The sequence below is a fragment of the Arvicola amphibius genome, chromosome 11 (assembly GCF_903992535.2).
Source record: "Arvicola amphibius chromosome 11, mArvAmp1.2, whole genome shotgun sequence".
Classification (NCBI taxonomy): Eukaryota; Metazoa; Chordata; class Mammalia; order Rodentia; family Cricetidae; genus Arvicola; species Arvicola amphibius.
In genome coordinates, this window is record NC_052057.2 from 95901100 (window position 1) to 95916132 (window position 15033).

General features: G+C 54.1%; 3 protein-coding genes across 3 annotated transcripts in view; 1 reads left to right on the forward strand and 2 right to left on the reverse strand.

Moving 5' to 3' along the window:
• Positions 1-1445, reverse strand: part of Fam166b (family with sequence similarity 166 member B) — a 22450-nt gene extending 21005 nt beyond the window's left edge. The window contains exon 1 of the mRNA XM_038347186.1: positions 1347-1445. The gene's annotated coding sequence lies outside the window, so the exon portion shown is untranslated. The remainder of the gene's footprint in view (positions 1-1346) is intronic.
• Tesk1 (testis associated actin remodelling kinase 1) overlaps positions 1-7051 on the forward strand; it is a 10097-nt gene extending 3046 nt beyond the window's left edge. Inside the window, 17 exon segments of the mRNA XM_042055955.1 lie at positions 3080-3157; positions 3159-3188; positions 3190-3203; positions 3331-3364; positions 3366-3380; positions 3910-3928; positions 3931-4055; positions 4359-4441; positions 4590-4680; positions 4824-4907; positions 5034-5091; positions 5094-5122; positions 5245-5374; positions 5864-6078; positions 6080-6472; positions 6474-6590; positions 6592-7051. Of these exon segments, the coding sequence (XP_041911889.1) occupies positions 3080-3157; positions 3159-3188; positions 3190-3203; positions 3331-3364; positions 3366-3380; positions 3910-3928; positions 3931-4055; positions 4359-4441; positions 4590-4680; positions 4824-4907; positions 5034-5091; positions 5094-5122; positions 5245-5374; positions 5864-6078; positions 6080-6472; positions 6474-6590; positions 6592-6756 (1680 nt within the window). The 3' untranslated portion in view covers positions 6757-7051.
• Positions 7052-7530: 479 nt separating this feature from the next.
• On the reverse strand, positions 7531-14721 carry Cd72 (CD72 molecule). The gene is made up of 8 exons (XM_042055956.1): positions 14570-14721; positions 14376-14483; positions 13754-13825; positions 13239-13328; positions 12470-12802; positions 9384-9538; positions 8779-8867; positions 7531-7684 (listed from the first exon to the last, which is right to left on the reverse strand). The coding sequence occupies exons 1-8, from the start codon at positions 14649-14651 to the stop codon at positions 7531-7533; spliced, it is 1083 nt and encodes a 360-aa protein (XP_041911890.1). The 5' UTR covers positions 14652-14721.
• Between the last annotated feature and the right edge of the window lie 312 nt (positions 14722-15033).

Sequence of the window (15033 nt, forward strand, 5' to 3'; positions counted from 1 at the left end):
ACAAGACGTTTGTAAGATTAAGAGCTATTTCAGGAGCAAAGTAAGGATCTCATTTAGATTTTGATAAAAAATAGATAATTTCGAAAATCCAACATAAAGAAAAAAGTGAACAGCTAGATACTCGATATTAAATCACTGTTTGGTTTGATTTGGCTTGATTTCTAAAATAAGTTCCTGCTATGTAGCCTAAACTGGCCTCAAACTCATGATCCTCTTGCCTCTACCTCCTAACTACTGGTTAGGATAAGTATTTATCTGACTTTTACTATTGTTTTTAATTTTATTTCTATCATTGTATGCATGTATGGTGTGAGAGCACACACATGTCAAGACACATGTAGAGGTCGGAGGACAAGACTGTGGAGTTGATTCTCTCCTTCCACTTGGCATGCATTCCAGGTATCAAACTCAGGTCACAAGGTTTTTGAAGCAAACACTACCCACTGAGCCATCTTGCCAGCCCTATCATTAGTGTTTAAAGGCACAACAATGACACTATGATTTGTTTTAATGAAGAATCCTTATTTTTATCAGTAAAATACTGATAAAAATATATGAACCAAATAACTGGGGGGAGGGGACAGACATATGGATGAAACAAGATTGTCCGTGAATTACCCCTGGGAGAGTTTACAGGCACAGAAGGTATCTGCAAGCAGTGAGATAGAAGGGTGTGTGTGTGTGTGTGTGTGTGTGATGACAATAATCTTCCTCCCACCCGCATCCGCATCAACTTTTAAAGACGGGTGCCATCACACACTAAGCTAGAAACCTAACGGAGCACTGGCTGCAGCAGTTCCCCCACGGGCTTTGCTATCGCACCTCCCAAGCTAGCTAACATTCTCTCTTTCGTTAGTCCTGCCCTAGTTCAGTCTCTAGCCCCGGCAGATGGAACTACCACACGACCTCCTTGCAAAACATTCTCCCTCACTACAACCGGCTCTTCGGCCTGAGATTACTGTCACCAACATTACTATTACCTCAAATATGAATCCAGTGTCGATTAAGCTTACTATAAAGAGGGTGATTATTCTATAGACACACACTCGGAATGTCTCTAGACCCTGCGCGAACTACAGAAAACCAATTCCCTCCAGGCATGGTAGCACATACTTGGAATCCCAGTACAGGAGGAGTCTTCATGAGTTCAAAGCCGGGCCCAATCTCTACCCAAAAGATCACCATCAGTTTCTCAGTTAACTCTCACATAATGTGAAGAGTATGTTTTTGCTGAGACCAAAGTCCCCGGAAAACTGAACGGGCATCGGCCTACCCCACTGTCTCTGGAACATGATTCTATTCTCTCTCCAAACCTGCGCGATTCTTGCCCTTATACGGTGCCCTACCTCCTCAAGCCCGCCTTGCACAGTCACAGCCTCTCCCGCCGCGCTCCACGCCGCCGCGAGGTGGCAGGAGTCCCAAGGCTGCAGGCCGGGAGACCGCCGCCGGGATGCAGTGACGTCACGCAACCCCGGCGCTGATTGGCTGGTTCCCCGACCTTGAGAGGGGAGGAGCCCGCGGCCGAGCCGGAAACGTGGGGCGCAGCGAAAGCCACGTCCCGAGACTGGGCGTGCGCACGCCGAGGAGCCCAACCGCTGTGGCAGCCTCTGCACCTCCTCCCCTGGCCTGAGGGGGCACACTCGCTGCTCTACGACCCGGGGCGCCACCTGCTGAAGGGGTCACACGGCCGCGGGCTGGGCGATCGCGAGGGGAGGAGTCACCTTGAGAGGAGGGACACAGAGGCGAGCCGAGTGCCCCGGGAAGGGCTCGCTTAGCGAGAGGAACACAAAGAGGAGGGGTGCAGCGCCGAGGGGACTCGGGTACACGGAGGTGGCAGTGTCATCCCCAGGAAAAGTTCCCCCAAAAAGGACAGCGGCCTCCGAGGGGGCGGGATCTCGCCGAGGGGTTGGGCTCCGGCGGAGGGAGGGGCTCCCCTGCAGGGTGAGGCTGCTCTTAGAGAGGGTCATTAGGACAAAGAAGTAAGGGGTGGTCAGCGGGAGGAACCCCGGAATCGGAACTTCCCTTAGGGGAATCGGGATGGAGTGAGGAAGGGGTCGGGGCAGAGCAGGGGATGCGCCCAGAGGCTCCCTACACCGCCGACCGCCCGAGAGGCAGGTGTTAGCGAGCCCCGAGATTGAGGGTGTCGGGACCCTAGAAATGGGCAGTCGGGGTGGGACGCAGGGCCAGGGCAGGCAGCGGGGCTTGATCGTGCAGCCCAGGGCGGAGGCGGCCCCGCGCCCGCCGTCCACCCCTAAGACCCCCCGTTCTTCACGCCCGGCCTACCGCGCGGGTGCGTACCTGAGGGGGGCGTGGCCGGGCCGCAGCCCGGGCCTCCAAGGAGTTAAACGCGAACCGGGGCCCAGCCCCGCCCCGGGCAGGCCGCGCAGCCTGAGCCCCGCGGCGAAGCGGTGCAGCAGCCGTCCGCCCGCCTCCGCCCGCGGGGGAGCCCGCCCGCCGGCGCCCCCTGAGCGCCGCCGCCCGCCCGGCCCATGCCCGGCCCAGGCCCCGTTCCGAGCGGAGATCCGCGGCGTTTCCACCGGGCCCAGCTCGCCGGCGCTGCGGTGTGCGGGGCCCAGGACCTTCGGCAGGTCCTCCGTACCTCCGGTCGGGAGCGGTGAGTCCCCGGCACCCGGTGATCGGACTGGGCCTGCGGCCCATGGCGAGCGCGGCCTGCCCGGGTCCCGGGGACCCGGCCATGTGAAGCAGGCCCCGGGCTGGGGGCCCGGCCATGGCTGGGGGAACGCCCCCACTGCGGGGCCCCGTGCCGGGAGAGGCGCCGGGGGAGGGGCCGGGGGCGCAGGGCGGTGGCCCGGCATGGGCCCGGCCCTCCTCTACCTGGCCCTCCGCAGCGCCGTGTCCAGCCTGGCGCGTTGTGGACGATTTCGACTGCGCAGAGAAGGATCGGAGCCGGTTTCTTCTCTGAGGTCTACAAGGTAGGACCCACAGACGAGAGGGTAGAGGGGCGGGACCCAGCCTTAAACGGGAGGCCTAGAACTTAGAGGCCCACAACCTGGGTTAGAGATGCAGTACTTGAGCTAGCCACCCAACTTCCGGCACACACCGATCCTTGCCGCCCCAGGTTCGGCACCGACAGTCGGGGCAAGTCATGTGCTTGAAGATGAACAAGCTTCCCAGTAACCGGAGCAACACGCTAAGGGGAGGTGCAGCTGATGAACCGGCTCCGGCACCCCTAACATCCTCAGGTTAGGATTATGGCCTAGCCAGTTGCTGGGCAGGAGGGGAAAGGAAAGGTCCCTCGGGAAAGGAGGGATATGCGGTGGAGCCCAGGATCTCACAGCCTACCCTTCTATCCTCTCCATCGTCTTTCAGGTTCATGGGGGTCTGTGTGCACCAGGGGCAGCTGCAACGCTCTTACGGAGGTAAGCACTAGGCGTAGGCCAGAAAGAGGGAAGCACACACACCTCCAAGGTGGAAGTGTCAGCAGGCTTGGTGGATCTGCGGGGAGATTAAATAGGAGTCACCCGGGACCTTGGGACCTCGGGACCTCCTCCAACAGGAGGCTTCCTGAACTTCCTTTGGGCACACCACATACCAGAATCCTCAGCTAGTCATTCCGTGTAGGACCCGTAGAACTTTCTGCAGGGATGGAGATATTTTGTATCTGTGGCCACACAGGAGCCAACCAGCCACACATGGGCCTGGCTAAAGCCAAAGCTACTGTGACAGAATATCTGATTGTATTTAAATGCACTAGCTGCCATAGCTAGCTTGCACGTCGTGCTAGCTACCGTGATGGACGGGTGGCAGCCTAGGCTATAAGTGGGAACCTTAGAGCACAGGCTGGCCCTTCTCACCTTTGTGAGTGTCACCTGGCTCATGAGTGGCAGGCATAGAATACAGATTGATGCTTTGACAGTCATTCCTCTTCTCTTTCCCCTGTGTCCCCAGTATATGAATGGGGGCACCCTTGACAGCTGCTGAGCTCCCCAGAACCCCTATCTTGGCCAGTCAGGCTCCACCTAGCACTGGACATTGCCCAAGGCCTACGGTACCTACATGCCAAAGGTGTGTTTCACCGAGACCTCACATCCAAGGTAGGCTGGCCAAGGTGGGCGGGAAAATGAAAGAGGGTTTGTGCCTATGAAGCCGTGATCGGCCTGTGGATCGGATGTTGGCATGTGGGGTAGTAGATAAGCTCAGATGTTGGGGTGACAGGGTGCTGGAAATTGTTAAAGAATAGGGTTAGGTGTCACACCGAGTGTTGAGTGACGTCGCAATAATGGGGTGCGTTGGAGAACTGGGAGGGAAGGTTGAGGTGATGACACTGGGCTTTGGGTATACACTGGGAGACCAGAGAGCAGGTGATGGGTGTGTGAGGATGCCTATGTGTGTGTCAGAACTGTCTGGTCCGAAGGGAAGACCGAGGCTTCACAGCTGTCGTGGGTGACTTCGGACTGGCTGAAAAGATTCCTGTGTATAGGTGAGGTGAATGCCCTTCATACCCCAAGCCTCCCAGGGATCCCCTATACAGTGACATTTTCTGTGGGTGGGAGAGAGGGCTCACCCCAACCATCTTTTCCTGTGGGGAGATGTCTGAATAGGAGGTTCTGACTGCCCTGCTCCTACAGGGAAGGGGCAAGGAAGGAGCCGTTGGCTGTGGTGGGCTCCCCATACTGGATGGCTCCAGAGGTGTTGCGGGGAGAGCTGTATGATGAGAAGGTAAGAGACCTTGACTAGAGCCCTATCCTGCAACAACCCTACTAACATTCAGACCCCCCCTTCTCCACATCCCTCACTGTCACCCTTCCAACACAAGATAACTGCCAACTCCGCCCCCTGGCATGGCCATCTCCTACCTCCAGGCTGACGTCTTCGCCTTTGGGATTGTCCTCTGTGAACTCATTGCCCGAGTACCTGCGGACCCTGACTACCTGCCCCGCACTGAGGTGAAGTAACCTCCACACTAGGTGCCTCTTAATCAAGGAGGGCTCCCTGGAGGCTGACGTCCTCACAGGGGGCACAGACAGAGCCCAAGGAAGGCTAACTTGGCAGTTCCTCCTCTGTCCCCACAGGACTTTGGCCTGGATGTGCCTGCTTTTCGAACACTGGTGGGAAATGACTGCCCACTGCCTTCCTGCTTCTGGCCATCCACTGCTGCAGCGTAAGCTTCCCGCCCCACCCCACCCCATCCATGAGTTGTCTTCCAAGTCCTGGGTGAGAAGGGGAGGGGAACTTCCTCTCTTCCTGAGCCCCGAGTGGAGCTGCCCTGTCTTTACCCATCAGATGGAACCCAGCACCCGTGCCCCTTTTACTGAAATCACCCAGCACCTGGAGCAGATCTTGGAGCAGCTGCCTGAGCCTGCTCCCCTCTCCAAGACACCCCTCACTAAGGCTCCCTTGACGTACAATCAGGGTAAGTGAGCATGACCTTGACCCAACAGAAGTCCTGCCTCTCCTGAGAATCAGTTGTCTGGAGGAGGCTGAGTGGATCTACTGGCTTTGGAAAGACTCGGAGTCAGGTGAAGTGGGGTGGGATGGAGAGGCTTCTCAGCCCAAGGGAGCAGAGGTAGGGAAGAAAAAGTAGAAAGATAGCTGGGGGAGGGGCTGCTGGTCATCAGGTCAAGGCGCTTGCATAAGGACCCAAGTCCTGAAAGTCTCCTCTGACCTCTGACCTCCACCTACAGCTCCATCATCCTATGGTTCACACAGGTGTACACATAGACATGAGTACATCTTTTTCTTCCCCCTAAGGAAAATGGTAGCTGGAAATAGTAGCCCTCCCTTCCAGAGCACCTGTAGGTGCCCTCTCTCAGCTCTTGCCCCACCACCTTCCTGGGAAATAAGGGCCTCACTCTTTGTGAGCAGATGCAGAAAACAGGGTCACACACCTCTCTTTCTACAGGGTCTGTTTCAAGAGGAGGTCCCTCTGCCACACTTCCCAGGCCAGACCCCCGGCTCTCCCGCAGCCGGTCAGACCTCTTCCTGCCACCTTCACCAGAATCACCCCCCAGTTGGGGGGACAATCTAACACGAGTCAACCCCTTCTCACTGCGGGAAGACCTCAGGGGTGGCAAGATCAAACTCCTGGACACACCCTGCAAGCCGGCCACTCCACTGCCCTGGTACCACGCCATCACCACTGACCTCGGCCCAGCTGCCCTTGGTGACCACTCCAGAGACCTTGGTCCAGCCTGAGACACCTGCCCGCCGCTGTCGCTCACTACCTTCATCCCCTGAGCTCCCCCGGCGGATGGAGACTGCACTGCCAGGTCCTGGCCCTTCCCCCGTGGGCCCCTCGGCTGAAGAAAAGATGGAGTGTGAGGGCAGCAGCCCTGAGCCAGAGCCCCCAGGGCCAGCTCCCCAGCTGCCTCTGGCTGTGGCCACTGACAACTTCATCAGTACTTGTTCCTCAGCCTCTCAACCCTGGTCTCCCAGATCAGGACCTCCCCTCAATAATAACCCCCCTACAGTGGTGGTCAGTTCCCCGCAAGGATGGACTGGGGAACCCTGGAAACCGAGCACAGCATAGCCTTCCCCGGGCAGCAGCCCTGGAGCGGACAGAACCCTCGCCACCCCCCCATCAGCTCCTCGGGAGCCCGAGGAGGGCCCTGCCCTGCCCTGGCTGCTGCCCTTGGCCCCTTCAGCTTTGCTTCCTATCCATGTGCCCCCCGCCCCACCCCAGCTGTTGCCCGCTACCGCAACCTGAACTGTGAGGCGGGCAGTCTTCTCTGCCACCGAGGGCACCATGCCAAGCCACCCACACCCAGCCTGCAGCTGCCTGGGGCACGCTCTTAGCAGTGAGGCCTGCGACCTCAGGCTTCCAGCCTTGGCCTTCAGGATAGCCTGTAAGGACAGAGCGCACTTGCTGGACAATGCCAGCCCCAGATGGGCTGACTGGCTCTTCTCCCCGTCTAGGGGAGCCTCAGCATGGTCCCAGTGGACAGAGCACTTCCTATCTGACTCCTGGGTTTGCCTTCCCATGGGGATCACTGAACTAGACACAGCATTGCTGACACACAAGACTAACACGTGCAAATTATTTAAAAATATTTCAATAAAACTGCCTGGCTGGCTCCGGGCCATCCATCCACTCAGCGGTGCGCCCTCCTCCCCTGACCCATCTCCAGTTTGGGAAGTTCTTAAGGGAGGCCAGGTCCACTCCCTTCCCAGGAATAGTCCAGTTTCTGGGCGACTTCGAAGCAGGCAGCAGGTTGCCAGGCCAGGATCAGCCCTTAGCTGAGCATGCCCAAGAGTGAGGGAATGCTGGAGGAGTCGCAGGCCACAGGTTAAGGATGTAGGTCACAAGCTCTTGTTCCTGTGTCTGGAAAAATAAAGCAGCAGTGAGCTCCAGGTGACTGTCACTAACCCTCGTCCAGTTCACCCTGTCTTCCTTCCCGCTCCCCTGTTCAGGACGTACCTGTCTCCTTTCTCTGCCTAGACTGGCCCTACATAAGCAGACTGAGCCCCTGGAGTTGTGGTTGTGACAAATTTGGGAACAAATTTTCCCTCTGGGCCTCTGTCCCCATGCACACAACTATGCCTGCTCTCCATCCCTCAAGCTTACCCGTTTCAGTGCAGGTGGTCCCCATCAGGAAACCGGAAAGCTTCCCGCTCACAAATGGAAGGATAAGACTCTGTACACTTTGAGAAATATCTTTTCCATGATCCTTTCCCTTTCTCTAGCGGCCTACATTGTGGACTTTGAGAATAAGATGCAGGAGATCTGTAAGATATGGTTAGTAGAATTGGGATACACTCTGAACCCCTTCTTTCCCCTTGCTCTTTGTAAAACGTAGTCCAAGTCCTATCACCTGCTAAGGCCACATGGTTTAGGAACAGATTTCTGAATTTAACTCAACAGCCGTTAAGGCCACAGAGAAAAGCTTACCAAAGTCATAAAAGACTAAGGAGCTGGGTGCACTGGTACATGCCTTTAATGTTTTTAAGCCCAGGAGACAGGTGGGGCCACACTACATAGACAGGACCATCTCAAAATCATAGAACATGAAATAGCCATGCTACTTTAGGGTTCCTACAGCTACTCATTCTGCTGCTCTCTGCTTGGGGCAGTTCTAGTGGCCCAGTTGGCCTGAGCTAAGTAAGCAGCTGCAGTTGAGCAGCTTGTCAAGGCCTAGAGAGTTCAATGCCAGCAGCACTTCTCACTGGCTGTGACAGATGACACAGACCTCAGATGACCAGACCTCAACCTTTTTTGTTTGGGTTTTTTTGTTTGTTTTTCAAGATGGGGTTTCTCTGTAGCTTTGGAACCTGTCCTAGAATTCGCTCTGTAGACAAGGCTGGCCTTGAACTCACAGAAATCCACCTGCCTCTGCTTCCCAAAAGGTGGCATTTAAAGGCGTGTGGCACCACTGCCTGGCTTTGTTTTCATGTTTTTGAGAAGGGGAGTCTAGCCCAGGCTGGCCTTAACTCCCAATCCTACCTCAGCCTCCTAGGTGCTAGGATTATAGGAATATGCCATTGCAACTTTTTTAAGTATGTGCTAGAGACCTCCAGGCGCTGTGGGTGGAATGTGGGATAAGAGTGCAGGTTGATGCCACAGCTTAGCGGGTCATGGCACTAAGCCTAGTGACCCGAGTGTAGTCCCTGAGGGCCACATGGCAGGAGAGAACTGACTCCTGCCTGCCACACGGCACCCTTCCCTCAACACACATTCTTTTAAATAAAGACATCTTAAACATTTAAGTAGAAGAAACAAATTACAATGCTGATTTGTGGAAAAGTTTTGGGAGCAGGGCTTAGGGAAGAAATATTACGTCTTTATGAGAGACTGACAACTTCTAAATCTTCCCAACTTACCGGTAGTATTCTTCAATATAGCTTGGCTGCTGGATCCAATATGACTTTGAATCATTTAGCAACTCTGCTAAGCCACTGGGAAGAAAGACCTGAGGGGATTCAGAGAAGTGTGTGAAAAGTAGTGAGAATGTGGAACAAAATGGGGACACGCTAGGAGGCCTAGGAGTTTACTTAGCAAGGGACCTTGCCCATTTAGTACTCGAATTAGTTGCTCCTGCATCCTTGCAGGGCTGCCAGATACGGCCCACTCTCCATTTCACCTCTGGAGTGGAGTCAGTCTGTGAACTTCTGGTCTCGGGCAATGGAGTGTCCGGGTCTGGCCCCACTGCAGTCAAGGGCAGGCCAGCAAGGCACACACTAAAGTGGAGATGGCTCAGAATTCACCCTCACCAGTGCTAAGCAATAGGAGCCATGGGACAACACAAGACTGAGAAGATGCCGAAGCCAGTGCCACATCTGGCAAATGGTGTGACTGTCCATATCTGTCACGGGGAAGCAATGCAAACCATGGCATGTGGCAGACATGCACTGCCACTCCTGACTCAATGACATACCTCCCTTTACCAGTGGCACCCACTTCAGGATGTGGATAAGGGCATGCTCACTTGATAAAAATACTTATCCGATTCTTTGGCTACAGCAGCCAGTCGGGAGGACAGAGATGTGCAGTATTTCTGGCTCTCTTGCAAACTCCTGAGAGTGCATGAGATGTAAAAGCATCTTTCCTCGTGCTGTGTCCATCCCAGCGGACAGCAGGTGTCTACAAAGCAGAAGGAATATGACAGCCACACTTGGAATAAAGTGACCAGTTGGCCAGCTGGTTGCTAACAGTAGTCCCTCGGGTCTACTCTGATGTCTTCATCAACTTTAGCCTTCATTTTTGCCTTTTCGGGACACATATTTCTTAAAGATATGGGAAGCTTATTTGAGTGGAGCTAGTGTTCCTGTCCCTGGCTTCTGAAAGGTTAAAATATGCCCTAACACTGGCCAACCTTGCCTGGGCTTCCACATTGGAAAAAGGACTTCTCATTCATTCATTCATTCATTCATTCCTTAACACATCTCCACTGCACATTCAAAGTTTTGCCTCACTCCTCTGGCCCCTGGCCACATCTCTCCCCACAACTCCATAAGCAGACAGACTTGGTTCCCCTTTTTCTGAAGTTATGAACACTGTCTATTTCCATATTTCCACACCTGTCTCTGTTGATTTCCAGGTTACCTTTAAGGGATCAACATCCTCCTTAACATCCCACACTCCACTCTGCTCTTGATCCCAGTCACCTTTCCTATTTCCGTTTGATCCATGAGTCCTCGCTCCGTCACTCACAAAGCATTCCCTATCTCCTCCCTCCCCCCTCTCATCTACATAGTCTTATGTCTCCATCACACTTCCCTTATTGATCTGCATTGTGACTTAAAGGAGATTTTTTTATTTGATCTGACTGAGTTGAAGAACGTGAGAGAATAAGAAACATGCTGAAAGGTCTTGAAAGTCGTGTGTGTGTGTGTGTGTGTGTGTGAGAGAGAGAGAGAGAGAGAGAGAGAGAGAGAGAGAGAGAGAGAAGACAGATCTCATCATGTAGCCTAGGCTGAGCTCAAATTCCTCATCCTCTTGCCTTAGCTTCCTAAATGCTGAAGTTACAATGTGGTCACCATGTCTGACTCAGGATTCTTTTGACATATTATGAGGAAGAGAAAAATAATGTCGGATTTTGCATAAAGGAGTTTTGCTCTCCACACCTCATGTCTGCACACATACTGGAGTGTGTTATGCCCATCATTGCTTAGGTAACTAGTTAGAATGGCATGGCCAGGACAGGACAGCGTGGTCAGATTTATGGGTTTTTAAGGATTTTACCAGAAACCTGAATATGGTGGCTTGAATAGAATGGCCCCCATGGGCTCAATATATTTGAATGCTTGGTCCCCATTTGGTGGAACTGTTTGGGAAGGACTAGGGGGTGTGGCCTGTGGAAGGAGGCGTGTCAGTGGAGTCAGGCTTTGATAGGTTTCAGAAGACTTCTGCTACTCCCAAGTGCTCTCTCTGTCTCCCACTTGAGAAGCAAGCTGCAAGCTCTCAGCTGTTCCTGTCGCCATACGTTTGCTCTGCCATCATGGACTCTGACCCACTGAAACCACAGACCCAATTAAACGCTTTCTTTTGTAGGTTGCCTTGGTCTTGGTGTTTTGTCACAGCGGTAGAAAAGTCACTAAGACCCCAAGTGAGTACCAGGTGAGTGGCAGCCATCCTATCTGACCTGCCTTGGAAGGCACGTCAGAGAATCCCCACAGAAAGCTGGCACTAGCCATATTGATGCACTCTGGGTTTGATTGAGAGATCCTGCCTCAATGAATAAAGTAGATTAGCAATCAAGGATGAATCTCTGCATCGACCTGTGCACACACAAATACATGCATACATATACACATGCAACACAGACACACGAAAATGGACGAGGGGGAAATTGGTGCCATTGTGAAGAATGTCCTCCACTTGGGTCGGGTGAGGGTAGTTAAGAAGAACACCCAGCGGTGGCAGTTGTCCTTAAAAGATCAGGATCTGCAGAACACAAATGCCCAGACAGACTTGGTGGAATCTTTCTGATGAGCTGATGGTGGCGGCACCCACTGAACATGCTGGAAAAGCAGTGGGGAAGGAGTCCCTGTGGAAAGCACGCTGGCTGCTGCAGAGCAGAGCCTCAGTGGCACCAAGCTGTCATCTGTACAATGGGTCACACCTGATGAACGCCTATACTACACTGTCAGCTGGGTTCATCCAGGGTCGAGTTTTTAATCAGTCTAGTGCACCAGAACCAGGGAACAAAAGAGTAAGTGATTGGGTAATAGACTCTGGAACCCAAGACGCGTAGGAAGAGAAGCAAGGATAAGAGAGGGCTGTTGAGAAGAAAGAAAACTGGGACTCCACAGGCCAGATGCCTTGGGAAGGCTGGAGAGGTGTAGAGAACCCTGTTGGGCTGGGTAGCTGCAACCAGAGTAGATGTCTGCAACCCAGCTGTGGACAGATGCGCACCATGGGATGTCAGGGTCTGAAGTGTAGCTATGGGAATGGCGAGGGACTGAAAGTCGTGGAAAATAAGACAGTTAAGGAGAGGGGCTGGGAGATGGCTGTTAATGTGTTTGCCACAAAAGCGTGAGGACTTTAGTTAAGGTACCCAGCACCCATAGAAAAAGTAGAGCTGATCACGGCCGTGCTTGAGGTTGTGTGGAGAGATTCTATCTCAGAAACTAATCTGCAATGGCACACATGGGGGTGGGGAGGGGAGAGGAAGAGAAAAGGCACCCGCGAATGCACGCTCTCACGCACGCACACAGAACAGGAGCATACGGAAATGACAGCCATGAGTGTGTGCCTGCCATCTTGCTGTCTCAAGTTTGGTGGAAGCATCTAGATGCCTCTGGGTCAGAAAGAGATTTGGACAATGTGATATGGGATCTATGGAGAGTACTTTCTTCCCCACCCCCCTACATCATCCACCATAGAGCTGAGTGCATCCCCCTAAACCCAGCGTTCAGCTTGGTCCTTCTCAATAACCAAGTCACAGCCCAGATCAGTCCCTGCACCGGCTCACGGCCCCTTTCCTGAACAACTCACTGAGCTCTGGGCAGACCGACCACTAGAGACTCCTGGATTCAGTACGCCCCACCTCCCTGATCCCAGAGCAGATACCTGAGGAACAGGAGAAAAAGCGCCTCAGTGTGTCCCGCATGTTGACCAGCTTCTGGTTCAAGTCCCTCCTCTGCTGCTCCTCCCTTTCCAAGTTCTCCTTGGTCCTCTGTCCCTCAGACTGGCAGGCCTGTAGTTGCTGCTCCGTGACCTCATGAATCTTCTGCTTCTCCTGTAAAGCGCCCTGACTCAGGGACAGCTCTGTCCGAGACTCCTGCAGATCCACCTCCTTCTGCCCCAGCTGAGCTGTCTTCTGCCTGAGCTGCTGCTGCAAGCTGCTGTTGGTGGCTTCCAAAATCATGGTTACCTGCTGGAATTGCTGAGACACCTGTAGATCTGGTAGGCCATAGAAGAGACTGGTTGGGTGTAGCAATGCACACCTGTATCCCTGCCTAGGGAAGGCTGAGATAGGAAGATAGCAAGTTCGAGGCCAGCTTGGGCTACATATGAAGAACCTTGGCCAGGAGAGCAGGGAGCCTGAAGATACTTCTTCCAGCTGGTACTCTAAGACTATAGTATCAACCTTTTCGGCTTCTTGTAACTTCTTGTATAATGTGCTGAATTTAAGATCTGGCTGCCAGTGTTTAAGGAACTCCTAACTGGGTAAGGATAATTTAGGAAGGCAGAATACTCCAGGACAGACCTGGCTGGAAACCAGACCCAAAAGTCAAGGATGTCGGGACAGTGTCTTTGAGCTTTCCCCATGAAAGGCCAAATAGGGGGGAGAGAAGAGATGTTTAGAATGAGTGGGGAAAGGGGTACCCATACTCACAGCGAACTCCCAGGCAGATAGCAGCCACCCCTAACATCAGACAGGCCAGGAGAAGGCCCAGCAAGAAGTACTGCAAGCCGACTGTGGGACCTTAAGGGACAGGGATGAGGGGCAGTCAGTCCCAGGGAAGAATATACTCATTGAGACACGGAGAGGATGGGAAGCACTCCTAAAGCCGGCTGTAACTGGTGAAAAGGATTGAGGGGGCATTACCGGACAGAGGGAGCTAAATTTCACACAGGGAAAGGGACCTGGAGTCATGTGACTAGGGGCCATCCGAACAGGGAATTGTGATATGGATTGACTCCGGGTGCAAACAATCACTAGCGGGATGAGGTAGGTTGTGGAGGGGCTGAGCTGTCGTTGAAACCCCAAAGGCTCAATTCCAGAAAGAGTAACACAGGGCATAAGCCAGCATCCCTGTCGGGCATCCGCGGGTGCGCTGCTGGTGAGTGGCGCGCTGGGGCTGCGGGGGGGGGGGGGGGGAGGGGCTAGGTGGGGGTGGGGATACGCACAACGGGAAATCCACCCTACAGCAGGCGACTTCACGGAGCTCCAGGATGCAGCTGGCTGCTCTGACCTGACGCCTGCCGAAGGGGAGCGTCCGAAGTGAGGTTGGAAAGTCCCGGTAACCTCCCTTCTCCCCAGTACCACACCATGCTGAGACCTTGGCCTGTGCTGGGCTAAGTGCTGTGGGACAGTCACTCTCGGTACTTCCTCTGCCGCCCCGGGACTCATGCCCCTGTTGCCTTTGGTGGTTTTGCGGATGGACCCTGCTCATCTCCTGCTTGCTCCTCAGAACTACCACACAGGGAGGTCCACACTCGGAAGCCCTTCTTGGATTGCCTTCTCCACACTCCCCTCATATTCCTCATTTCTCTCCTGGCTCCTCCTTTCCTTATCATTTCCTCAGGGTCGTGACTCTCATTCCTCTTCCCACTCTTGTTCCCCACCCATCTAGTACCGGCTGCCCTGATCCTGCCCCCAGCTTACCGCGAGGACCCTTCTGGGACCGTTCATTTTGCCCCTGGCTCTCAGAGAACTTGTCCTCAAGATGGCCCTGCCACTTTCTCCAAGACTGCTCTTCGCTCCCCAGATAAAGGTGCCCGTCCTAAACACATCCCTGAACCTCCATACCTGCTTTGTCCACTAGGGCAGAGGAAGCCAAGCCTGATGCCCCTCCTGGGACTGGAGACACTTGCACATTCTCGTAGGTGAGTTCTCCATCCTCGTAAGCCTCACAGTCTGAAGAGGAAAGGTCCCAAGGAGTCAGGAATGAGGTCTGGAATGGGAGTGGAATATGAAGAAGGGGGGCGATAAGCAGGACTTACCCTGTCCGAGGTGATTAGAGACGCTGTTCTTCAAGGGCACCTTCACAAAGCGCAGGTCTGCGTAGGTGATGGCGTCAGCCATGGCATTTGGCACTTCTGCCAAAGGTCTTTCAGCTAATCCACTGGCCCACACCTCCCTGGCCACTCTCCTCCCTTAGGCATTGAGTTCTCTCTGTGACTGTAAGGCTCAGTGCTTTGCAGTGTGACCCCAAACCAAAAAAGAGGAAGGCTTCTGGCAGATGGACTCAACGAAGCAGAAGAGATCCCCGGGTTGAAGCCAGAGGGCCACGGAGGGACACAGAGGGCCACGGAGGTCTAAGGAGGTCCAAAACACAGGTGTTGAAGCTAGCCTGGACCTGTGTCCAGCAGCGCCCCTCCCCATGTATCCTAGACTCACTTTGGCCTCCACACAGTCCTGTATGTTCCCTGGTTGGCCACTCCCCTCCTGACCAGTCCTGTATGTT

Excerpts from the sequence above, each read along its gene's own strand:
- Cd72 (XM_042055956.1), bottom strand. The coding sequence starts at position 14,651 with ATGGCTGACGCCATCACCTACGCAGACCTGCGCTTTGTGAAGGTGCCC. Across the intron at positions 13,826-14,375 it reads TGCCCTAGTGGACAAAGCAG|GCGTCAGGTCAGAGCAGCCA; the intron begins GTATGGAGGTTC and ends CCCCTTCGGCAG. Across the intron at positions 12,803-13,238 it reads TATCTGCCTGGGAGTTCGCT|ATCTACAGGTGTCTCAGCAA; the intron begins GTGAGTATGGGT and ends ATGGCCTACCAG.